General features: G+C 45.6%; 1 protein-coding gene across 1 annotated transcript; it reads left to right on the top strand.

Moving 5' to 3' along the window:
* Positions 1–9908: 9908 nt before the first annotated feature.
* LOC311229740 (large ribosomal subunit protein uL10-like) lies at positions 9909–21103 on the top strand (the record flags this gene model as incomplete). Its single annotated transcript, XM_084315817.1, has 7 exons — positions 9909–9962; positions 11285–11460; positions 12920–13007; positions 18656–18802; positions 19373–19558; positions 20051–20191; positions 20927–21103. 7 exons carry the CDS (start codon positions 9909–9911, stop codon positions 21101–21103), a joined length of 969 nt encoding a protein of 322 aa, XP_084171943.1.
* Positions 21104–27680: the final 6577 nt, after the last annotated feature.

Genomic DNA, 27680 nt, shown 5'->3' with positions numbered 1-27680 from the left:
TGTCATTGATAAATCAAAAACGAAAATTGCACAAATGCTCTCATATGATCGTAGTATAGGAGATGCCCGACATTCCATGCTTAGAGACAAATGATGGATTGTGAATGGGAAATGTCACTGATAATTAAGTGTATTTTTTGCTTCTCTCTTCACAGCTGCTCCAGGACGGATGGCCGGCGCTGACAATTCCGAACCCCAACAGGGAAATCAAAGAGACTGTTGACAGTCAGGGGGTATAGTATCACAAGACCGAGATTATCAATTCCTGTTTACACCAATATAGAAGTGTGAGTGAAATTAACTCAAGTTTGGTAAAAATAGTTTGAATACAGAGAAACTTGCTTTCCAAACGGTGACGTTACGAGTGGTTGAAGAAAAGTGAGAATGGAAAATACACAGATAGGAGCAACCGGAGGGTTAGATGCACTGACCATAGGAAGGGTAGACAATCTGTCTATTTCAACGACTGGAGATGTCACAATAAAAGTGACGAAAAGATGGCCAAAGATATTCAGGCCATTACAGAACCTTGTAGTTAAAGGAGGCCGGTATAGAATGCGTACCCAAATCAAGATAAGGCCGATAACCTCTGCAGACATTACATTGACCGAATTGGACGTTGACTTGATTGACTGGAATGTGATCGACTCCCCTCTAGTGTCCAGTGAGACGGAGGGACTGGAAATAATGTCTTTTACTCCGCCACAGGGAGTCGTTGCAGCAAGCGACCCAGAGACAGCTGTATTACCCGAGTCAATCCACGCTGAAGTGTCCGTTGCAGATGACTGCCAGTTAAAGACGTGCCTCCCTCTCGAACAACAGCTAGCCGAGGCTAGACGGGTAGTGGACTATCTCCAAGGCCTAATCCAGTCCACACAGCCCGGAGGGGAGACAGGTTCCAATCGCCTCTCTCCCTCTCCCTCTGGAGAACCAGATGGCCACAAGGGGGTCCCGTGCCGGAACAACAACAAACCCCAATAAGACCACCCACGAGGTGGCAACCACGAGGAAAAGGTGTAGGCAGAGGCAGGAATCCGAATGGCTACCGTGTGCGGCAGGTGCATTGTTGGACGTGTGGGACCCTCGGACACATTTCTCGGGACTGTGCAGAGCGGGACCATCTATCCACAACAGGGCGTGTTTGTACAGAAACAGGTGGCGGGCCCCTCCCAACCACGGGCCCCTCTCAAGGAACTGTGACTGGACCAAATAGGTACGTGGCTTTCTCCTCCGAACAGGCTCCAGGGAACCATGGCGATGATGGCATACCACCAGGACATGTTCTGGGCCCGATGACCCCAGGGTCATCCGGTCACAGGCAACTGACCCACCGGGTCCCACAACCCGGGGGAGACCGCCAGTGTTGTTGGTTCTGTGGAGTGAAAGGTCATTTTCAAAGGTCATGTCTGCAGAGGCCACCGGCAGAATAAAATATATGCAACTGACTAGGGTAGAGGTGGGATATATTGAATGATAAAATATGCTCCTAATTAGATTAGAATAAAAATAAAAAATAAAAATAAATAGAGGTGTTAGGTGATTAGATTATGAATGAAAGTTACTAAAAACGGATGTATGGGTGACTGACAAATGCATGAACTAATCAGACTAACAAGAGGATCAAATTATGTTAAACAGTTAATCAATATTAGACAGTGTGATGATGTGACACTACGGCAGCTAGTGATCAGTAAATTATCCATGCTTGGTCAACATTCAGATTGATCAAAGGGTGGACTGCATGATTAAGAAATTGAAAAGACTCATAGTTGTTTCTAGTATTTTATAGTATTGATAGAAGCGTATTAACAGTTATGAGCAATAGGATAGGTGTTTATTTACTTTTATTTTTACTTCTCTTTTCTAGTGTGTTACGAGCAATTCCTGACTTAGGCCGGGAGCGTACATTTTGTTTATTCATTTGATTTCCCTTTTTGTTTCTTAGTTAAAGATGAGCTAAAGAAGAAGAAAAAAGAAAAAGCTCACAAGTTTGGTTTATTTTTTCATTTATTGGTTTGGCAGCGTTTTCTTTGTGTTTTGTTTTCTGTTTTCTTTCTTTCTGTGTGTTTTTTTCTTAGGGTACCTGGCAAGCTGGGAGGAATCTCGACACATCAGGACGGGGTAGTATATGTCTGTAAAATGGACTGGGAACAAAGTGAAGAAACATGAGCTAGTTATGGATTTTTGTTCTCCGCCCATTGAATACCCAGTTTTAGGGGCTGGGGGTGTGTCGTGGTTGGTAAAAGTGTTGGGAAGCATGATTCTCTGTACATTAATGAAGCTCAATAGGTTTGGTCGCTATTGGCCAAATTAGTCTTGTGTAGGGTGTGGACATGTGTAATTGATAATTGGCTTGTGGTGTGGAAGATGTGTGTTTAAGGCGGCCTGTGATTTGTTGCCATATACACAGGTTACTGGGAGAGTGGATGTGTCGGTGCTGACCTTCCGGTCCGGGTGCGGCTGTTCAAAGGACGACGGTAACGATGTTTCATTGTGTATTTCACATCGAGAGGTGGAGGAGTATACTGTTTTGACAGCATAATATAATGAGAGCCATGTGAATTTTTCAGAATTTTGAAATTTAATGATCTAGAAGCCATGAAATATATAGATAAATGATTTGGAAAAGAAAGTTGTCAAAGCTCAAACCAGTAAAGAGAGTCTGAGGGAGGAAAATTATGGAAATTATGGATTCTCAATCAATTGTTGTGGTAGAAGTGACCTGCACTGTCCCCCGAAGCGATATATATTCACTACAGGATACGGATGGGAGATTGGAGAATCCGCAGTCATCAGAGAGTGGTACAAGGAAGACCGAGGACTCCTTCGGTACTGTTGATGCAGGACACTGGCTAGTGTCTACCCAGCGGTTCCATGGGGAGCCACAACACTGCGGAGAACCAGGAGACGCCTACCTCTCGGGCCGGGAGAGTCTTGGCCAACGCAGTGACCGAGTCTTGAGGCTTCAGAGGGAAACGACAGACAACCAACGAGGAGACAGGCGGCTAGGCCTCAGCAACAACTCCGGCTGTCAACAGAAGCAAGGCCTCAACTATTGACCAGGGGGTCAACAAGCGAAGGGGGGGAGCTGCTATCGCCCCTATCGACGACCAGGCGGAGGGGAGGAGAAACAAACCTCTTCCACTAATCCGAGGGTCAACGAGGGTCGAGCAGCAAGCGACGACCTCCCCACCGCTGTGACAGCAATATAAGATACAGCAGGGGGCTCTACCCCCTAATAGAGGTCAACACGATGACAGCAATAGAAGATACAGCAGGGGGCTCTACCCCCTAATAGAGGTCAACACGAGTCAAGATGTTCTTGACAGAAGATGGGGTGTAATAGCAAGGCAATTTGCTTTCTGAGTTACACCCAGCAGTCGTGATACTGCATCAGCTCTGAGCAACAAAGAGGAGGCCGGGTCAAATCTAGAAAACATAGACCCCTCCTCCTCAATGCTCCAAGTCAGAATTTGACAACTCACAGTTGAGACCAATGGAAATTGATCTTGGTACGAGAACAATCACAAACTGAAATGGCTAATTTGAATTTTAGGATCTGAGTGTGGCAAATCAGATATATATTTTATCCTAATAAAATGTCTTAAGTGTTATCTAGATAGTAGTGTGTAGAGATTGATATCTATGTTTGACATATTAAGGATAGGTAAACTATCCAAGTGGGGAACTGTGGTAAATTCCCAAACCATAGATCTCATGATTAACTAATGTGTAGAAATACTTGGCCCTCAAAACAATAATTCATAGATTGTGTGTGTGTTTACATAGACTGATTGCCATGGTGGCCACACAGGTCGATTTACATATGAAGTGAGTGGTCAAATGATTCTATCTATGACAGGAACCCAAGGGCCGTCTGCCATGGCCTGGGACAATGGGCTCTGTAAGATCAAAACAAAGACCAAAAGGTCACATAAACATGTTATCTCGCTGGAGTTTCCTGAGACACACACACACACACACACATTCAGACACACACACACACACAGACACATAGACACACACAGACACACACACACTCACACACTCACACACACACACACACACACACACACACACACACACACACACACACACACACAGAGACACACACACACACACACACATAGTCACACACACACACACACAGATACACACACACACACACACTCACACACACACATTTTCACATACACATCCACACACACACACACAGAGAAGATCACTATTGAAATCCTTAATTTAAGCTCCAAACAAGTAAAATATAATTAGGTTTGGTCATACTTAAATTAGGTAATTAGTTAATGTGCCTGTTCTGTTTTCATTTATGTTCAATTTGATTAATTGATGGTTTTATATTCTGATCTATTCTCTTCTATCCAGTTCTAATTTAATCTGTTATTCAGTTATATTCTATTCTAAAAGAATGATTAAAGTCAACAGACTTAGTGATAAAGAAATATATCTGTGTTTATGTGGGCAATTGTAATTCAAATATAGATATTAGGAAATGAAAATGATGCAATGTTTATATTGTTGACTGTAAGGACAGCGTCTGTTTGCAGTTATGTGAAGGGGGTTGGGCTATTAAGCCAAACCCCTATTTTTCAAATACCAGCTTAGCAGTCCTGTGATTGGAGGAAATAATGTGATGATGTCATCAACTCCGAGACACTGGGCCTTGGCTATAAGATCCCAGGTGTGATGGAGGAGAGGGACTCTGAAACAACCAACCCACAAGACAAGACCTCTCCACCCATCTCAACCAAGGCAGAACAAGGACAAAGGACTTTTTGGAGGGAAAACAGACTGCTTTGTTTTGTCAGCCAAGACAACAAAGACCATCAACAACTTATCAACTATCATTCTTTATACTGTAATATTAGTCTGGTTGTATTCACTCACGGCATAGTGTTTGTGATCACAACTATAGCATTTTCTTATTGTAATTTGTATACACTCTTAAACTTTGATTAAACAACTGCTATATAACCTTTTTCCTCCTAATTCCTTCTGCCTGCACTGCTCAGTTTGAAGAGAAGTGATTCCCAGAGCTTTAAGGTATTGAATCACAACGCAGAGTACCAGCAAACAGGTTCTGATCAGAGCAGAACCGAAATAGCTTGGGAAATCCACTTCACCTGCCACTAGGCCGTCGTTGTATGCTTTGGTGCGCTCTCTCAGAGCTTCACGGACGGATTTGTCTACCCAGGGTTTTTGATTTGGGTAAACTCTCATTGTGGTAGTGGGGATTGTTTCTTCCACCCTAGTACAAACATAGTCCAGCACTGTCTCCGTGTAGACATTAATGTTATCTGTGTCGCGGAACACATTCCAGTCTGTGCAGTGAAACACAGACCGGAGCGTCTCCTCTGACATCAAATCCCATTTCTGCACCTCTCGCAAGACTACAGGAGTACTTTTAATTCTCTGTTTGTACTTTGGTGAAAGAAAGATTGACGCGTGATCTGATTTACCAAAGCCACTATCAGAATGAGCCTTGTAGCCACCTTTAAATTGCGTGTAACAGTGATCTAGGATGTTACCGCCTCTGGTGTTGCAAGTCACATGCTGATAGAAGTCAGGTAATACCTTTCTCAGATTGGCGCTGTTGAAATCGCCCAGCACCAAAATGGCGGCGTTAACGTTCGCCACTTGTATTCTATTTACCTCGTCGTGGAGTCTGGAGAGCGCGGCGTTGTTGCTGGCTTGCGGTGGAATATACACTCCGATCAGGATGATCGCCGTTAACTCCCTCGGGAGGAAGAAAGGACGACACTTGATGGTTATATATTCCAGGTCTGGGGAGCAGTGGTTGGATAATTCCTTCACGTTAGTTGGATCGCTCCAATTTTTGTTAAACATGAAGGCAATACCTCCTCCACGTTGTTTACCGGACTCTGATGTCCGATCCTTGCGATGGATAAAGAAGTGATCGGCCGGTTGAATTGCGTGGTCTGGGACCTCCGGCGTGAGCCACGTTTCAGTGAAGCAGAGAACGTTGCAGTCCCTAACGTCTCTTTGATATTGAATCCTTGCTCGGATGTCATCCAGTTTATTGTCAATTGATTGTACATTGGCTAGCAATATACTGGGTAGTGGTGTCCTGTGCCGCCTGGTTCTCAGCCTGTTACGGACTCCAGCTCTCTTTCCTCGCCGTCTGGGTCCTCTGTTCCTGGGATCAAGGCCATTGTTGCGGTTCGGAAAGCTGGTCCAGTGAGTAATCCAGTTGGTAAGTTTCCCGTAATCCAATGTCTATGAGTGACTGACGGTCATATACATTAAATGCACCAACAGTTGGTACAAACAAAACTCTAAAAACTATAAATATTAACAAAAACACGTAGTAACATAACCACGAACACCTCCATAACATCAAACATCAAATATTATATTTTAATACTTATAACAATATTGATAATTATGGATATTGCGTGATATGATATTGTTATCGATATCGTTATCGCAATATCATTTTTGGCCATATCGCCCACGCCCAGCCCTACAAGTGGTTATAGTGTAACAGAGTATTTTCTGTTTCCCAAATAATAGATTATTATCAAACTGGTGAACTACACGCCTGTAGCCCCTAAAGCTGCTAAAATACACATTTTGTTTACTGTTTTGTTTCTAGAAGTAGAGCAGGTTGGAAACCCTAAGTATTACTCTCCCCAAAACCAAGACTTCTCCCCAAGCAGAAACAATTTATGAGTAACGCATACCTACTCTCATTATGGGCGGTAAGTGTGTACACAAAGTTAAAACACAGATATACACATTCTCTCCTCAAGTAGATACTGTTTTTTTTGGGTCATCAATGAATAAAATCTTTTACACATATTAACTCTAGAATTGCCACAGTTATTGAAGCCTGCATTTCTCAACCACTGTGCCTTGCCTACCGTTTTGCTGTGGAAAGGTGAGTGTCCACAACGGCTAGCTAGCTGTTCTACTTGAATACTGAATGTTAATATTGAATCAGACGATATTGAATACTGAATGTTAATTCAGGTTGACAGTTAATTTAATAAAAGAAAAAATACTAATTTAATCCGATTAATCACTTTATTCAAATTGAGGATTTAGTTTGAGGATATAAAAAATTAAAAATAAAGAATTTATAAAAATAAAACGAAGGTTCGAACGTCCGTTCGAAGAACCCTGACGAAGTTTAAATCCCAAAAACAGGCTTCGGGGACAGCCTTACCAAACATTATTTATATTATTCAAATGTCTCTCAAACATGTTCCGTTGTGATGTCACAGTATGATGTCATAAACAAACATTCTAGAACATTTGTGATGTCACAGTATGATGTCATAATAGAACATTCTATAGCGGTCAGGTGGCGTAGCGGCGATTGCGCTCGTCACCAATGCAAGAGGCTGCGGTCTCGACTCCCGGAGTCAGCATTGCCTTGGCTTGGGCTGATCGCTATACTAACTCGTTTGGCTGGGTTAGGGGGAGGGAAGCCGTGGGTGGGAAACTGCCGTTGTGGACAGCGACGCCTACAGGTCAGGTCTGGGAGCTTGCTCAGCGGAGGCAGGACTTGAGGAAGGCAGCGTGACCTCCCACGTGTTACACTTCACCAATGAGAGCCCTCGCTGCCAGGTGAGAAGAGAGCCACTGGCTGTCACCGCACGTGTCGGAGGAAGCGTGGGGATACTTCAGGGTTCCCTACCGACCAGTAGGAGAACATGCGCACAACAACCAGGTAGGGGAGGGGGGGGAATTGGCACAACGACTAAATTGGGACGGGGAGAAAACAGAAAAATCGGAGAAAGAGAGATACAAAAAAAAAAAATAATAATAATAATAATAATAATAATAATAATAATAATAATAATAATAATAATAATAATAATAATAATAATAATAATAATAATAATAATAATAATAATAATAATAATAATAATAATAATAATAATAATAATAATAATAATAATAATAATAATAATAATAATAATAATAATAATAATAATAATAATAGAACATTCTAGAACATTTGTGATGTCACAGTATGATGTCAGAATCAAACATTCTAGAACATTTGTGATGTCACAGTATCATGTCAATCAAACATTCTAGAACATTTGTGTTCTATATATATGTAGTTGATGACGGGGTCCAGTAGGAGAAAAAGACGGTGAAGAAGGAGAAGAAGGAGAAGAAGAAGAGCCCATAAAAAGAATTGCGGAGGGCAGTAATACGCCACGATGCGTCTACACTGCCGGAAATTCAAATAAGAAGAAGAAGAAGAAGAAGAAGATCTCATTGTGCATCTTTGAACAGTACTGAACAGATAGACTAAACAACATAGATTGAAGCCTGAATTTCTCAACCAAGGTGCCTTGCCTACCGTTTTGCTGTGGAAAGGTGAGTGTCCACAACGGCTAGCTAGCTGTTCTACTTGAATACTGAATGTTAATATTGAATCAGACGATATTGAATACTGAATGTTAATATCAGACCATATTGAATACTGAATGTTAATTCAGGTTGACAGTTGATATCATTTGACAGTTGACAGGGGCCTGGAAAGTTGATCTAAAGGGGACATGCATTATAAATGCCTTTTTTCTGTGTTTCACAAATTCAGCCTGAGACGTTCAGAGTCACTCCGGCCCACACGCACACACGCACACACACTATTGTCACCTGTGTGTCGTTGCGCTCTGGTTAGTGTATCTGTAGTAGAGCGCTGTGTAGGCTACATCATCTGGATGGACTGTTTCTGTGCGAGCAAGCATGCATACTATGGAATTTAATCCTGCCGGCGCCACTGCCGGCCCACACACCGGCCCACACACCAGCCCACACACCGGCCCACATACTGGGCCACATACCGGCCCACACACCGACTCAAACACTGGCCCACACACCGGCCCACATTAGTGGCCCACACACCGACTCACACACTGGCCCACACACCGGCCCACATTAGTGGCCCACACACCGACTCACACACTGGCCCACACACCGACTCACACACCGGCCCACATTAGTGGCCCACACACCGACTCACACACTGGCCCACACACCGACTCACACATCGGCCCACACACACCGGCCCACATTAGTGGCCCACAAACCGACTCACACACTGGCCCACACACCGGCCCACACACCGGCCCACATTAGTGGCCCACACACGACTCACACACTGGCCCACACACCGGCCCACATTAGTGGCCCACACACTGACTCACACTGGCCCACACCGGCCCGCCGTACAGACCATGTAGCCTGGGCGATGACTGAAATCTCTAGAAAGAGCTAGTAGGCTATTTTTAAGCATCTTTCTGTGTACATTTTCATTTTTACATCTAACTTTTTCAGCCCTACCCTACCAAAGTGGGCCGATCGGAGTGGACTAAATGGGCCAGTCGAACCCCCCATAAGAAAAAAATTACAAAAATAAAAAAATATATATATATTTTGGACCAGCCCACTTTACTTCCGGCCCATCGGGATTCGTCCCGAACGTCCCGATGGCCAGTCCGGGCCTGGCGTGCCACCTTGTAGTGGTGAGGTGCAATAATCTAATATCTGTATTGGTGCTTCCCTCGTTTAGTTTGGTATCTGTCCCATATCCAAAACCACTTATATCCCTCGTTCATAAATAACTTGTGTTAGCAGGACAAGTTACAGAGCAGCTTGTTCAGTGCTGTGCTGTCGTTCCCCCTGCAAACAACAAACTGTTACTTACTATCCCTGTCTACCTGCATCCCACAGCAGGCAGGGACGCTAGTTTCAGACAGCTTCACATGGTCTCTACGGTAGAATCAGAAGCGACATGTCAGTTGTGTAGTGCATTTTGTAATCGTATAATGTCATGGTGTTACTTTCTTGCAGATAACCTCGTCTTTAAACCAGCTACTTAAGCGATCATTGGAAGCACTGCAAAGATGCCCAGGGAAGACAGGGTCACGTGGAAGTCCAACTATTTTGTGAAAATTATCGTAAGTATAATTTACACACTTGAGGGGAAATTTGCACTTAGAATTTATGCCATACCTGCTTTGACAACCAACGCCAAACAAACTTTTTTCACAACCTCTTTAATCGCTTGTCAAGAGTTTGCCTCAGAGTGCAGGATAAGTTACAGAGCAGCTTGTTTCCTGTTTCCTTCTATCCCTGTCTGCCTGCATCTCACGACAGGCAGGGACGCAGGTCTCAAACACTTGAATGTACTGAGTGCACACTCGAGCTTTAATAATTTTTTTTTTTAAATTCACAATACCAATATTTTGACTTCAATACAAAGTACCATCACGATCAGGGGCGTAGCTGGGGGGGGGGGTAGCTTAGGATGATTCCAACGGCCCAGCACTGAGGGGGGGCCCCCAAATTTTTTTTTTTTTTTTTTTTTTTTTACTAGACATCACTCAGGTGTATTATTGATGCTCTCATTGATACTATGTTTGTTTCTGAAGTGTGTGTGTGTGTGTGTGTGTGTGTGTGTGTGTGTGTGTGTGTGTGTGTGTGTGTGTGTGTGTGTGTGTGTGTGTGTGTGTGTGTGTGTGTGTGTGTGTGTGTGTGTGTGTGTGTGTGTGAGATATATAGAGAGAGAGGGGGGGCTTTGGTAGACTATTGCATTGGTCCATTCATTGAAGATGAACGCAATGCGACATCCTTTACTAGGCTCACCCACCAACAGTGCAGGTGCTGAACTGCTGATCCGAATGTATAGGTAAAAACCATATTATGCGTTTTCATCAATAAAAAAATTGCCAAAAAAATTTCGCTTGCGCGCTTACGCGCGCTCGCATACACTGGGGGTCTACAAATACATTCTTTCATGGGGCCCAGAATCTGGAGCTACACCCCTGATCACGATATTCAATAGAGAAACCATACTTGAAACTGATCATACAGATTCTATACTCAACCTAATGGTTGATAAACGATGTCTACAAAGGTTGATCACGTTTTCTAATTCGGAGCTACATTTTCAGTGGGTGTACCATTCTGCTGGCCATCTGTCTGACACTATTTAGAGACCTTAGTTTTAGAAGTCTCATGCACCTCTTGAATTGTAGTCTAATTTAAAAATGATAATGATTCAATCGGACTCCTCAAATAGCTAGCTAAAAACATTTGTTTTGGTATTCAAATTATTTTAATATGCTTGTTAGGGTTGTCACGATACCAAAAATTTCGTTTTTCGATACTATACCAATATGAACTTCGATACTATACTAATACCGGTATACCGTGCAACCCTAATGCTTGTCTTAAACGTCTTTGAATGTGCCGATATCTCTTCCCGTTCTGTTTACAGCAACTGCTGGATGATTACCCAAAATGCTTCATTGTGGGAGCCGACAATGTGGGCTCCAAGCAGATGCAGACCATCCGCCTGTCCCTGCGTGGCCGGGCTGTGGTGCTGATGGGCAAGAACACCATGATGCGCAAAGCCATCCATGGTCACCTGGAGAACAACCCTGCCCTGGAGAAGTGAGTTGTGGCCTTTTCCTCAGTGGTTGTGTCCTCCAGGCCATTGGGTCTCAACTTTTTATTGACCAAGGCACCCTGTAACTCCCCACGGCACCCGACTCATTACAGAAAAATAACCTGTTTTGCAACATGTCAGAACTTAAAGGGGAACTATCTTATAAATGGATTGGAGCACAGTTGCCACAGACACACCTGCATAAACGAAAGTGCATCTACTGTAAAGTGAACAGATTCAACACAATTCCTACTGTACTTGTAAGACGTGGATGCAATATATAACATTATGCTTCTCTTTTCGCTGGGCATGCTACCTAATTTACCCAAAGAAAACGAACGTTATAGCTCGCTAACGTTATAGCTCGCTATAATGTCATAAATGACTACTAACTAACGTTACTGTTACTGACTGTTGTTAGACAGTATACATTACCCACCACTCAGAAACAACTTGAAGCCCTCCCTCAATCTCGTCTTCATTGTAGTCTGGGTCACTCTCCGGATCAAAAACGTATGCTTGCGCCATGTTTGTGTACGAGTTCACTTTTGCACGCGTATGGGCGGAGCTACAGGTGGGGGTCTCTCTCTCTCTCTGTCACTCAAATCGCATTCCGAGTATGGGCGTGGCCAAGCCTCAAAACGTCTTAAAATGTTGAGGTAGACAAATGCTGTTTTTGAGTACTTGATTAGAAAGGGAAAAAAATGATTTAAAAAAAATTAAATAAACCTTATATGTGTTCCATAAACTCACAGGAATTGTGTAAAAGTGCCCAAATAGTGAAAGAAATAGTTAAATAGGTCCCCTTTAATCTATAAACGAAACGCACCATAATCCTGTTTGTAGCATATTTAAAACTGAGTCACTATTTTCAGAATTAAATTCCACTCCTGTTAACTCCATTGGCACAGTGCTGTAGTGTGGAGATGGATCTAGCAACGTGAGACTGCTGTGTTAGATTCTGCTTGTTAATCGTGGACTTTAGTGGCCAAACTAGCATCTGATGCGGTGGAGAGCTGAACGGATCCCAGACCGTCGTAGTCTTCTTCATTGTCTGTGATCATTTGGAACAAAACACTCATGCACCTTGTGCTTGGCAACAAGTTGTTAAACCGTATTTGTGACGTAAATAGTATACACTCAGTATAGCGATATGCCGTTTTAAATTAACTGATAGTCAAAATGAGTTTATAAGCCGAATAAACAAAGTATTTTCACTCCATATCAAATACCATTATTGGAGCTTTCCTCGTTCATAAAATGTTCAAGTAGTTTGTTTATGTAGCAGGACAAGTTACAGAGCAGCTTGATCGGTGCTGTGCTGTCGTTCCCCCTGCAAACAACAAACTGTTACATACTATCCCTGTCTGCCTGCATCCCACAGCAGGCAGGGATGCTAGTTTCAGACAGCTTCACATGGTCACTCTATGCTAGAATTATAATGTTGATCTGTTGTGTTCCCAGGCTTCTGCCCCACATCAAAGGAAACGTGGGCTTTGTCTTCACCAAGGAGGATCTGGCTGAGGTCCGAGATCTGCTGCTGGCCAACAAGGTGAGTCCAGAGACTCCAAGTCCTCGCTGCCTGTATGAGCTGCACAAAGGGCCACATTGGCCGCTTTACTGCACCACCTTTGGAGACTGCAGCAGCAGCAGCAGCACCACTGGGCCGGTAGCTTGGCGGTGCATCATGTGTAGATCACACTAGATTTGAGCAACTTCAACTAAGCATTTCCTGGTTGAGATCGGAGTGCTAAAATGGGCAATAGCGAACTTTAACACTTTGATTGCCTAAGGTTAAATTCATGATATACCATCCGTTGCCAGCTCTATTTAACATGGAGAAGTTCCCCTTCTTTGCAGGGCTATAACTTTTTAAATTCTATTGCTAGATTGCCATTATTAGGGCCCATTCAAGGTCCTATATGTATTGTTCATGGTGTAGCAACGTTAAACTTTTTCATTCACATATTCATACTAAAATATGATCTAAAGTATAAGTATGTTTTCATCTCTTTCTGCAGCTTTCTCCAGAACGTGATTTATAGCCCCAAATACATTATATTGATGATGAAATACAGTTTGGTAGGAATCTGTGCGAGATAAAAAATTTCAATTGGACGTACTTCTAGAAGTTTCTACGTATCATCTGATATTGACCGGATGGGCGGGGGATCGTTTATAATTCTGTGGGCAACGTTTTACCATTCATCTAATGTGGGTCAAATGTTCATCATAGCAGTTAGTGTCGAACACGGTAATATTACACGCTAAAACTCACCCCAGTCTCCGCGGGCCATTGGGCGATCAGCGTGGGGTAGACAGTTTTCCATTATGGGATGTTGAAATACCCGGTCCATTTCCAAATTGTATAATAATATATACGTCCAAATCATGTTGTTTTTTCGAGTTATTTGCAGCGATCGATGTTCACTGTGTGAAGACTGAGTCTCTCTAACATTAGCGAGTGCCCGGACCACATATGGAGTGAGTCCTGCCGGGTTAAAGGTAACATCCGTTTTTTCGATCTGCCGATCGGCCACCAGATGGCGGTCTTGAACCGCTAGAGGATTGAGAGGAGATCACACTTGTGTCTCAGGGCCCCGGAAAGGAAATATGATTCCGATCACAGATTTTTGAAATATTGATATCAAAGACGAGTTACGGCGTCTTCGGCAACTTGAGTATGGCGGGGAAGGACGCCTAAACTCGTCCTTTGGCAACTAAAGTGTTAAATACTTAACCTTCAAAATATGAGATCGTTATGATTGCTTAATATTGATGTAAGAGATTCGCGGTTTAAATTTATTAGTTGGTATTTCAACTACAATTCAAGGTTCACTGGCATTTATGGCATCTTTTCTCTCCAGCCCCACACAATCTGAGACCATGAACCTGACGTCTTGACCAATCGCCATACACTTGCATCACTCGTGTCTGTGCTGCGATCGGCCCTGCCCTCAGATGAGGGCTGAAATTCCAGAAAAACATGGTGTTAACAGAATTCGGCTATAGGGCGACAATAATGTGGTCGAGGCATGGTTTCTATCTTGAGCCTTAATCGGCGTGGTTTCTTTTATTCACATGGAAAGCAGTAGTTCTACAGGTCTTCTCTTACTGAGAGACATGGGGGGAGAGAAAGAAGTGGGAGGAGACATCTACCTTTATACTCGCCACATGGTGGTGTACCTGAGTGGCTCCGCCTAGAGCGCCCTCTAGTGGAAACAGATATATATGCAGCTAGACAGTTACTGGTGGAGACAGTTATATATGCAGTTAGACAGTTAATAACAATCCTACACAGAACCTCTGACTTCAACACATGGTCCTCAGTTCCTGCAGTGCGAACACAACAAAAAGGGGTACTTCCACTAACTGTTCTGAACTAAAAACGGCTAGCGTTATCTTCACTTATTATAGTCTCTTTGGTGAGACCAAGGACATCGCTTGGAGACATTTGCACTTAGAATTGATGCCATAACTGCTTTTCAACCAATGACTTGTCAAGAGTTTGCCTCAGAGTGCAGGATAAGTTACAGGGCAGCTTGTTCGGTGCTGTGCTGTTGTTCCCCCTGCAAACAACAAACCTGTTTCCTTCTATCCCTGTCTGCCTGCATCTCACGACAGGCAGGGACGCAGGTCTCAAACACGACACACCGGTCACTATTGTACTTCTAGGCGGGGACTACAGGTTTCACTGCACAATCGGAGGAATAAAGTGTTGATTGAAAAGCGCGTGCACAAATCTGTTGGTCTGGTACTTGTGCTTTTAGTTATTATGTTTGTTTTTACTACTTTTTTTACTACAGTCTATACTCTGCGCAAGGCTGTAAAACTTGCAAAACGGACATATGCTGATAAATTGGAGACACAAATGGCACAAAAAGAGGCTTATGGCGGGGACTGAGGACAATAACTGACTACAAAGTCAACGCCCCCTCAATTGGGAGCAACGACGCCTCTCTCGCGGACAAACTCAAACCAAACCATCTGGGCCTCTCTCTCTCACAGACCATCTGGGCCTCTCACGGACCATCTGGGCCTCTCGCGGACCATCTGGGCCTCTCTCTCTCACAGACCATCTGGGCCTCTCACGGACCATCTGGGCCTCTCATGGACCATCTGGGCCTCTCTCGCGGACCATCTGGGCCTCTCACGGACCATCTGGGCCTCATGTCAAGGTCACAGAAACAAATTAAAAAAAAAATTATTGGGATTTTAAAATCAGCTAAAAGCAAGAGTATAAAATATGTCTTGAGCTGTGCTTTAAAGCTATCCACAGAGGCTGCCTGTTTTATATGTAGTGGGAGATTATTCCACGCCGTCGGCCCATAGAAACAAAAAGCTGCTTCGCAATATTTTTTATATTTCATTGTAGGCACTTCGAGCAGGTCCACACTAGAGGACCTGAGGGGGCGGTTTGGAACATATCTATGTAAGCAGTCGCAGAGATAAGATGGTGCCAGACCATTAAGAGCTTTAAAAACAAGCAGGAGAATTTAAAAATCAATCCTAAAGACAACCGGGAGCCAATGAGGTGAAGCTAAAACTGGAGTAATATGTTCCCTCATCTTAGTTCTAGTTAAAATTCTGGCTGCCGAATTTTGGACAAGTTGTAATCTGTCAGTTGTTTTCTTTGGAAGGCCAGAATAAAGTGCATTACAATAATCAAGCCGAGAGAAAACAAAAGCGTGGATTAGAGTTTTTGCATCATCCAGGGACACATCTAATTCGTGCAATATTTCTAAGATGAAAGAAGGCAATCTTCGTGACATGATTAATGTGTGTATTAAAATTCAATTCAGAATCAATAATAACCCCCAGGTTCTTTACTGCAGTGTTATTTTCTACGTTCAGGTTACCCAGTCTACTTTTTATAAGTTCTCTCTGCTCACTAGACCCCACTATGAGAACTTGTGTCATTAAGTCCTGTGCTAACCAGCTAGCCCCTGTGTTCACCGCCATATTTAATCGTCAGTGGTCCCTGCCTGCTTCAAGATGTCTACCATCATCCCTGTACCAAAGAAACCCTCCCCAACATGTCTCAATGACTACATACCGGTGGTACTCACCTCTGTGGCCATGAAATGTTTCGAGAGGCTGGTCAAGCATCACATTTGTGCCTCCCTCCCCAGTGATATGGACCCTATGCAATTTGCATACAGGCCAAACAGGTCCACTGACGATGCGGTCTCCCAAGTACCTCTCTCACCTTGACCGCCAGAAGGGGGGCTATGTGAGACTGTTGTTCATTGACTACAGCTCAGCGTTCAACACCATAGTCCCCACCAGACTGGTGGACAAGCTGATCGAGCTGGGTCTGAGCTCCGCTCTGAGCGCCTGGATACTGGACTTTCTGAGTGAAAGGCCCCAGGCGGTTAGGGTGGGGGGTCAGACCTCCAACACCATCACCCTGAGCATCGGGTCCCCCCAGGGCTGTGTTCTGAGCCCCCTGCTGTACTCACTATACACACACGACTGTGTGGCCAAGTTCAGCTCCAACTCCATAGTGAAGTTTGCGGACGACACAGTGGTGGTGGGGCTGATCTCGGACAACAACGAGAAGGCCTACCGGGAGGAGGTTGAGGTACTGGAACGCTGGTGCCAGGACAACAGCCTGCTCCTGAACATTGGTAAAACCAAGGAGCTGATCGTGGATTTTAGGAGGAGACAGCAGGAGACACACACACCACTGAGGATAAACGGGGCTACCGTGGACAGGGTGAGCAGCTTCAAGTACCTGGGGGTCCACATCTCAGAGGACCTGACATGGACAACACACATAGACTCAGTCGTAAAAAAGGCGAAGCAGCGCCTCTACCACCTGAGACAGTTAAGGAAGTTCAGAGTATCTGGGAAGATACTCCAGTCCTTCTACTCCGGAGCTGTAGAGAGCATCTTGACTGGAAACATCACTGCCTGGTATGGCAACAGCACGGCACAGGACAAGAAGGCACTACAGAGAGTGGTGCGCTCAGCCGAGCGTACCATGGGTATTGCACTACCAACCCTGCAGGTCCTATACAACAAGAGGTGCAAATCCAGAGCCTGCAGGATAATGAAAGACCCTCACCACCCCAACAACAGCCTGCTCACGCTGCTGCGGTCAGGCAAACGCCTGCGAGCACCAGTAACGAGGACAGAGAGACTTAGGCTCAGCTTCTTCCCCCAGGCCATAAGAGCCTTGAACACTGAACTCTCCGCACAAGCACACATGAGCACACACATAACACACACACTGTACACGCTCACACACTAGCAACCACTTTAACATGAGCACACACTCACTCATGCTGCACACGCTCACACTATGGACACTTTACAGAAGGAAAGATCACTTTAAGAATAGTATAGCTTGAGATCGTATAATATAACATTGTATAGCAGTGTACATAAAGACCCAGTGCCTCATCCGTAGCTAACAGTGTACTGTACTGCACTGCCACAGGACCTAGTATGTCCTACCATGCTCTGTAAATAGCTCATGTACAGATACCGATATGCCTACTTTGTTTACTTGTTTATTGCACTATGTCGCTCTATTGGTCGGACTCTTATTATTATTACTTGTACTATGCACATCGTTGCAGGCGAGACCCCCCGCATTTCACTGTATACCTGTATGCCGTGACAAATAAAACTCTTGTATCTTGTATCTTGATTGAAAAGAGCGTGCACAAATCTGTTGGTCTGGTACTTGTGCTTACTGTCTTCTCCATAGTCAGACAAGAAGATGGATACAGTGTCTTCTGTCTGTAGAAGGCCGGCCAGCTAGCTTAGCACAAATCAATCGAAGTGGATACGGACCACTAACCTAGCTTAAATATCTTACAAAAAGAATGGCAAACTGCAAGGTTTGTGGTCTGTATCCGCTTAATTTGTGCTAATCTAGGCTATCTTGTATCTGGATAGCTTCCCGTTTCCTCATGCACAAACAGTTTTATAGTCTGGATTCTCAATCTGCTCCGTAGGCAAAGTAGTCCACAGTAGACTTCAGCAGCTCCTATTAACTAGTGCTGGCGTGGAGCTATTCCAAGTACCCAACGTTGGAAATTCTAATACGAACCGTGTAACAAGTACCAGTTCCAACACTACTTTGAATGAAACATTGTTTATGCACAGGTAATATGTTCACTATTATGTAAGGTTTATCCCTGGTTTTATTCTTCCTAGTGAACCTGCTCCTCTGTCCCTGTTTTCCAGGTGCCTGCTGCTGCCCGTGCCGGAGCGATGGCCCCCTGTGGGGTGACTGTGCCCGCCCAGAACACTGGTCTGGGTCCTGAGAAGACCAATTTCTTCCAGGCTCTGGGCATCACCACAAAGATCTCAAGAGGAACCATTGAAATCTTGGTGAGTTTGGAAATGCCTCAGGCTTGGGTGTACCTTCCTGCAAGGGGATATACCTCGTTTAAGACACCCTCGTGAAAGTGCTACATGTGCCTATGTACGTCAGTGTTTCTCTTTGCACTCTGGATGTGCATATTTGTTTGAACAGCTTTCATGAATGTAAAATGCTTGCTGATGTGAACTCCAGCACCTTTTAGTCTTGAACCAGCAGGATAAGTTACAGAGCAGCTTTGTGTGGTGCTGTGCTGTCGTTCCCCCTGCAAACAACAAACCTGTTTCCTTCTATCCCTGTCTGCCTGCATCTCACGACAGGCAGGGACGCAGGTCTCAAACACGACAATCAGTCACGCTTTCTAGACGGTGATGGAGCTAATCTAGCTTCCCTCTATAGACCACATGTGCCAGGAAAATGGTTGATTAAATGCAGATCCTTTTAAAAATGTTTAGCCCCCCTAAAATGGGGTCGCTTGTCTGAAGGTAACGTGTGACACAAACTAGGTAAAATGTTCTGTAGGATGCAATTGAGTATCTGGGTGGTATAACTCATGTCTTTCTCGCCTTCCCCTCCCCCAGAGCGACGTGGCTCTGATCAGGACGGGGGACAAGGTGGGCGCCAGCGAGGCCACGCTCCTCAACATGCTCAACATCTCGCCCTTCTCCTTCGGCCTGAACGTCCAGCAGGTGTACGACAACGGTAGTGTCTACAGCTCTGAGGTGCTCGACATCACCGAGGCTGCCCTGCACGCCAGGTTCCTCCAGGTCAGTCTGTCACCCCCCCCCCCCCAGTACAGTGCAGGATAGTTACAGGGCAGCTTTGTTCGGTGCTGTGCTGTCGTTCCCCCTGCAAACAACAAACCTGTTTCCTCCTATCCCTGTCTGCCTGCATCTCACGACAGGCAGGGACGCAGGTCTCAAACACTACTACACAGGCTTAAAAGAATATGTGCACATCTGTTCTGGTAATTGGCTCACATTGTAGATTACCCATTAAAGGGATGGTTCCGATTCTTGGAACCCTTGCCGATAAATGGCCCACGTATGGGTCTCATTGCTATAGATATGAATCTGTACGTAAAGAGCAAGTTTCACTTACCAACAGGTTCATGTGCCTATTGATAATGGTAGCTTGCAAACTAACTAGGCGTTTGTTATTGAAGATGTGATCCACTAGGATGTGGAGACCAGTGTTTTTGTTATTGAAGATGTGATCAGGATGTGGAGACCAGTGTCTGACCTGTCTTGTCCCTGCAGGGTGTGAGGAACATTGCCAGTGTGTGTCTGGAGATCGGCTACCCTACTCTGGCCTCCATCCCACACTCCATCATAAACGGCTACAAGAGAGTCCTGGCTGTCGCCCTGGAGACTGACTACTCCTTCCCCCTGGCAGACCAGGTATGACCTGACATTTATATTGTGGTATATTTAGAATCTGAGTAACTGTATTGTGAGACTTGTCAAGAGTTTGCCTCAGAGTGCAGGACAAGTTACAGAGCAGCTTTGATCGGTGCTGTGCTGTTGTTCCCCCTGCAAACAACAAACCTGTTTCCTTCTATCCCTGTCTGCCTGCATCCCACGACAGGCAGGGACGCAGGTCTCAAACACTTACTTACTTACTTACTTACTTATCCTCTTCGTCCCGGTTGGGGCATAAGGCCGCAATCATACACTGCCACTGAATCCTGTCTCGTGCTTTGGCCTGCGCTTCGTCCCAGGAAAGACCCATCTCCTTCAGCTCCATCATCACTGTTCTTCGCCAGGTGTTCTTTGGTCTACCCCTCTTTCTCTTCCCAACTGGGGTCCATCTCAAGGCAACTTTGGGTAACCTTTCATTGGGCATCCTCAATACATCTTAACCTCTGTCTCCTTATGTCAAACACGAGACACCGGTCACTATTGTACTTCTAGGCGGTGATAAGCTAGCTTCCTTCTATAGAACACATGTGCCAGGAAAACCGCTAATGAAATGCAGATATTTTTAATTCATGAATTAAATCTTCCGAAAGTCAGGCAGGTTCTATTCGTCTTGGGGGACGGGACACATCTGTCATGCAATCCAGAGATTTAAAAATGACAGAATGCTTAGAATGTATAAATTAATGCTAAATGGTATCTCCATCTCCTCCCCAGGTTAAGGCCCTCCTGGCCGACCCCTCTGCCTTCGCGGCCGTGGCTGCTCCCGCTGCGGCAGCAGAGACCGCTGCGGCAGCAGAGACCGAGGAGGGGGCAGGTGCCAAGGAGGAGGTCAAGGAAGAGTCAGCCGAGGAGGCGTCAGACGATGACATGGGCTTCGCCCTCTTCGGCTAACGTGTCACGGCGATCACGACTGTTAATGCAGAGTCTAGCAGAAGTCTGGCTTTCAATAAACGACATCCAAACGTGTCAATTTGCCTCTGTTCACTGTTTGTGTTTCACTTGATTCCTAATATGGTTATTTCAGAGTTGTGGAGCCACATTAAATGTTTGCTGAAAAAGAAATGTATTGCCCAAGTAAAGCTAAAAGTATTATAAGCCATTATTCTTAGTTTCTGGTCAGTTTGAACTCTACTGAGAACAAGGAAACTAGGAAGGATGTAATGGCTTCATGAGTGGATTTATATTGGTGCAAAGTGTGAACCTTCAGTTTGGCCGACAGTTGAATGCCATTTCGTTTTGACCGTCATTTAAACGGGTTATGTCTGAATCATCTGCAATTGATTTCATTGTCAACTAGCTAACAACTCATTAGCTCCTCATACACTCCTCTCCTTGTATATTTAGAATTTAATGCATGCTTCAATAGAATGGCACCCATATATATCTGTCACCAACCGAGCGTAGAACACCGGTATTTTTTTATCCACTTTTTCTCCTGTTTCTGTTTTTCCTTCCATCCCATTTAGTCGTTATGCCAATTCCCCCCTCCCCTTCCTGGTCATTGCGCTCATGGGTTTTTATCTTGTATCGACATGGTTAATATGACCTAATGTGCATAACTGTTAGATTTGTTATGTTTTGTCAATGGATGCTTGCGTTGTGATATTCGTTGCCAGTAAGGAGCTAATGGTTAAAGACCAATAACGTTAGTTATATAGCATTACTGGCATCGCGTCTCGCTCTTCGCCATAATGAGATATATCTTTATCTCCAGCACCTACTGTGCTTCATTAACAAAACAATGCACCCATGCACCTGACCAGGCCCCGCACCAGTGTCCTATAAGACACCGGACATGGTCACACTCCCCTTCCTCTTTTTTGTTTCCATCATGGACGCTGCAGTGCACGCCATGAACTAGTAGTTATGCAATGCAGAAGGAAATTGAACAATGTTGGGTTTTCGCCGGTGATTTTCCAGCCCCTGGAATCTTCTCGGCACATTCTAACAGCGCATCGGGCCTGTCCTGGGGGTTCCTTGTCTTCTGACAGCGGATCGAGGGACGTTGCGCGGCGGCTAGCTGTCGGGCTAGGTCGCGCACAGGTAGGGCCTGCGCTACCAGGCATCAATGCTAGCATTTGTGATCGTGAGACAACCGAGTTGTGTATTGGCGCAAGGGGCAGGATATCTGGGTAAACGTTGTTGTCATGACTCTGAGTTGGATGTTTTCCCAGCTATCCTGGAGCGCGCGGCTAATGCTAATGCTACAATGCTGGGTCACTGTTCCTTTGTTCCCCGCCGTGGGATGTCACCACTTTTTCCCTCCTCTTAACCGGTTCATTGATGAAGGTCAGTCGGTAGCTAATGTGGGGGGTTTTGCTGAGGCTTATTTACCCTTTTTATGGGTGAATGGGCTGACAACAGGTGTGCCCTGGCTTGAGAGCCAGGTATCATCGATCCTTTGCCCTGTCAGGGTTGAACGGTGTCCCACCCGGAAGCCGACGCCTGAGGGCGAGTCGGCCCGGCAGGTGGCGGTATGGGCTGATGATGTTTATACCGCCACAGGATGGAATTTAGCAGCGGCCAGTGTCATTGCTCATTTGAATGTTTTTCTGTCCACATTGGTGTCGGGTAGTGGGGCTGCAGGGCCAGCCGACGCCGAAAACATCGTGCGTGTTTTTGGAGTTATAGAACTCTTAACTCAAGCTTTAGGGAGGATCAGGATGCTATCAACTCTTATTCATAGGCATCTCTGGTTGGAGCAGTCTTCCCTTGGGGAGGAGGAAAGGTTTCTTCTCCTTAGGGCTCCTCTTTCCGCGGAGGGACTCTTTTGTCTTTCCGCGGAAACGCGGGCGGTATTTGACCTGGGCCCCACACCGCCTCGCACCATGCAGCCAGAGGTGAGAGCGCGGCCTCGTCAACGGCTGTGGCGAGGCCCTCAACCAGCGGCCATGTTTCCCCCGCCTGAGGTACCCTGGGCACAACGAAAACAGGTGACCGCAAGGCCGACAGCCTTGGCGGCCGAGGGATCGGCTACATTAGATGAGCACGCCCTAAAAAAACGTCGCCGTCTAGCTGTGTCCAGCTCGCTCTCCGGTAGAGGATGACATCTTTTCACTTTGAATCCCGTGATTGGGCAGGACCAGGAGTAAAAGTAAACAGGAGCAGAAGGGAGTGGGAACTATGACAACAAAATAAACAGGATTTGGACGGGAGTGATACATTGGTGCATCACTAATGTAAATGTTTGGTGGTTTTATATTTAACTAAGGCAGACCTCAGGGCTGTACAGCGTGCTATGAAAAAATCGGTTTGTGCGATGAATGAATTTACTGCACTAGCACCCGTGCGATAGGCATTCGGTTCATATCGATACTCTTATTTTGAAAATCCTGTGGCAAGTCTCATTTCCGCCCAAGCGCAGCTCCAGCCATAATATCTATGGCTCCGGCAGCTAGCAACGTTCGGTTCATATCGATACTCTTATTTTGAAAATCCTGTGGCATTTCCTCCCAAGCGCAGCTCCGGCAGCCCAACAACAACAGCGTGCTATGTTATGTTAGAATGCGCATTTTGCGACCAGGAAATAAGTCCCTGCCTGTTTTTCCCCGCGACGCTTCCAATGCATCTTACATGCTTTGCATCCTCACCAAAACTAACTAGTTAGCTGCTACCGGTAACTAAACTAAGCTAACCCGGGTCAGAGGCAGAGAAAACAGTGAGGAAAGGGAGGGGGCGGGGGAGCCTCAGCCTCTCTCTGTCCCTCTCTCTACGTCAATGATTTTAAGTAGGTGAGGTCAAAGTTCAAGTTAAAGTTCAAGTTTCTTTATTTGTTGTCATACAGAAGTACAGAATACTTTTATACAAAATGCTTCTTTCTGTTTGGAGGAGTTTGATAGCATTTACTGAGGATGGCCAGATAATGTTGATATTTAAACATAACAAATATAATACATAATATATTTATACATGATCATGCAACATAAAAAGAAATTAGGAACTGTTTGGGAGAGGAAGGTAGGGAGGGGTTTTAGGTTGTGTGTTGTGAGTTCCAAAATGTTATTTCAAGTTTAAAGCTCAATATATCAAAACGTGGCACTTTACAGTGAACAGGAGGTCTATTTGTATTAAAACAATAGATTGTTGGCGGTTAGGTGGCCGAGCGGAGATTGCGTTCGTCACCAACCCCGGAGCTGTGAGCTGGATTCGCCTGTTCGAATCCAGCTCACAGCTCCGGGGTTGTCACCAGCTTGGCTGGCCGTCTGCACTAATACAATTGGCTGTATTAGAGGGTGGGAGAAGCTGGCGGGGTGGGTCCGGGTCGTTGTAAACAGCGACTCCTACAGTTCGGTCGGGGCGCCTGCTAAGCGCGGATAGGACTTGAGGGGGATAGTGTGGTCCTCCCACACGCTACGCCCTCTCGATGAGAATCCGCGCTGCCAGGTGAAAAGAAGCGGTGATTGGCTGGACGTGTGTCGGAGGAAGCACGTGGTAGCCTCCACTCTCCCAGATGATCTGACTGTGGGGGGTAAGTGCGCAGCGACCAGGAAGGGACTGGGAATTGGCATACGACTAACATTGGGATGGGAGAAAATCGGAGGAAAATGGAGGGGGAAAAAGATCAAAAAAAAAAAAAAAAAAAACAATAGATTGTTTTTAATTTAAATGTCTGCAAGAGCTAAATTAATTTCTTTCAAATAATATTTCCGTTAAATTTTTTTGAGTTGATCTAAATGTTACTGATTGTGTTGAATGGGCTTATGATATCGTCTCATATCGATTGCAGGCACCTTTGTGATATTGGCAAATATCGTTGTCCAAAGAATCGATATCATATCGTATCGTGATGAAACTAGTGATTCCCACCCCTAGTAGAGTCCATACATCCAACACCAAATCCCATAATTCCTTACACGTAACGTGTCTGGCTGTGTGACGTCAACTTGTCAGCATGAAAATGACAGCCAAACATGGCACTGCAACTAAATAACACAAAACAATAGGCACATTTGTGACTGTTACAAATATAACACGTTTTATACTTGTTCTACAAGATTTTGGCCTGTGCTACAAAACTATCAACCTCTGTAGCACCAGTGCTATGTGCAAAAAAGGTTAACGTATAGCCCTACAGACATGATGTGACCCATGTGTAGCACCCTGAAAATATGGCTATTATTCAGAAGTGCTGACTTGCCTTTTATCTCCCCTGGTGCACCAAGACATACTAACTCGTTCCCATTAATATTCCCTCGAACAATGACGCGGACTTCTCCTTCTTCTACCGGCTGGAATATGGATTATGAACAGTAACACTGGGTCATATTCTTTCATCCAGTGCTTCCCTGTGGGGCTAGTTGGCGGTACCAGCAGGGGGCGCGGTGGCAGGCAGAGAGCGTACGAGAGAGACGGGAAAGGAAGCAAGCCAATGGAGACGGAAGGGGGGAGAACGAGCCTCTTTGAGTTTGGACTTGGATGTGATCGGTCATGTCTCGACAGAGCCCCCGTTGTGGACCACACGGGCGAACGTATTGAACTTGAGTATATGACGGGTTATCCCAGAAGTACCCGTGATAGTGCGTGAGTAAGAGAAACTGAACCCAAGGACTAACGTCCATAGATAGCGTGTTATAGTAGCAGTGTGTGCGGTATATTTTGCATGCTGCTAACGGCTATATTGACTCCAGTATACACCGAGCGCGAGGCGCTGAAGAGACCGGTGGTGTAGCCAGCCACGTTGCGCAACAGTATAACCGTGTAGCAGGTGGGCTGTTTGGGACCCAGAGAGTAGCTTCAGTTTAGGGTAGGGCCAGAGTATTGCTGCGCGTCAACCCAGCGCCGGCCGTCAACAACTAGTCTTCGCCGGCGTCAACGTCTGCTCTGCACCGGCTGTCTTCAGGCCAGCACGGGAGTTCGTCCCGACCAGCAGAGGTCGCCATCATCCAGCACGCGCCCTCAGCCCGCTACTGCCCCTCTGCTCCAGCCCCGCTTGCTAGCGCCTGTGACGAGAGCGTTCGACGCCATCTTGCTACCTGGACGGTGGTGGCGCGGCGAGGCCGCCATTTTGGTTGAGTACAATAGAGCTTCGATGCTCCGGAAATTACACAGTACACAGTGTGATGCGGCCTACGGGTGAAGCTAACGTTGCTAAATCCAGTTCATAGGGGTACCCCATACACATTATATGCCGGCATTAGTATAGGACTTTTGTTTTGGTACAGTGGGCCCACATTTTTGATTTCCTTTGAGTGTGATAACGTGTGGTTCTTGAATAATAATTTCCCATTCAATTAACCCTTTCCCTGTGGGGAGGTTCTAGACCTGTGACTCCATAAGTAAAGCCTTAGAGAGGTATTGTACATGGAACTGACCCAGACGTGGGTGATGAGTCAAACACATTTGAAGTATATTATCCCTGGTAAGAACCCAGAGGTGGGTGTATAATATAGGTGGCTATAAGGTGTTGAGTTACAATCTGAGTAATAGTAGGAATTCATTCTAGTTGACTATCCCTATTAAATCTTTGTAACTGAACCGTACCAATTAACATAAAACATTGAATGGGGTTCTGTGTGCGTGTCCCTTCCTGTGCCCAGTCTTAACCATTTTGGTGTGGGTAACGTTACTGCAAATAACCCCTTCCTATTCAACCTTCCCTTTCTTACTGTAAGGTTTCTAGTGTCACTGAGAGAGGGTACTGCTTGCGGGGGGAACCAAGTTATTTATTTACAATTCAGTCACTAGGTGTGGGAGGGTTAAAGGAGTAATTGGGGGAAGTGAGAGCGTGTTGGGGAGTACTGCTGACCGCCCTGGAAAGGAGAGGAAGACCAGAGTACCAGACCAGGTTGGTAAATCCCGGGCCCCATCCACTCCCACTGCCAGCCTCCAGTTGATGCTCCAGACCCAAAGACGGAGGTGCAGTTAGCCAGAGATCTACTGTGTCTCGCTACCCAGTGACTGTGCACACCCCTTCCCACGAAGCAGGGATAATCCACCCTGCTACACATGTACTGCATATTTTATACTGAGGAAGAAAAACAGAGCAGGATTGGTAAACGGGAGTGGGATGGGAGTGGGATTCTATAAAAGTTTGGCTCGGGATTGGGACGGGATGGGGATCAGTCCTCTGTGGGAGTGGGAGGGAGTGGGATTTTTTTGAAACTCTCACTTGGGATTGGGATGGGATGGGATTATTTCTGTGGGAGTGGGAAGGAGCGGGAGTCAAAATCCACTCACATGTCAGCCTCTACTCTCCGGTCACCCCCCCCCCCCCACCACCCCCAACATCAGCGGGATAAGGGCTCTGATTTGTTTCCTTTGGTTGCGGGTCGCGTGCCTACAATGAAGCGCAAGCGGCTCCACGTTTCGCTTCTCATGGGGACAGGGGCTGACACCCAGTTGATGGCTGAAACTGGGTCTGTCCGTGAGAATGTTGTGCTGTCAAGCGGCTCCCACACCACACGTTCGGCGTCTGTGTTTGGTGAGCCTGGTGTTACGTCTGTCAACTACAAAGGTTGTCAGCAGGGGG

The sequence above is a fragment of the Notolepis coatsorum genome (genome assembly GCF_963971535.1).
Source record: "Notolepis coatsorum genome assembly, chromosome: 6".
NCBI classification, from domain to species: domain Eukaryota; kingdom Metazoa; phylum Chordata; class Actinopteri; order Aulopiformes; family Paralepididae; genus Notolepis; species Notolepis coatsorum.
The sequence above is the reverse complement of the archived record's forward strand: the minus strand, read 5'-3'. Positions and strand labels throughout refer to the sequence as shown.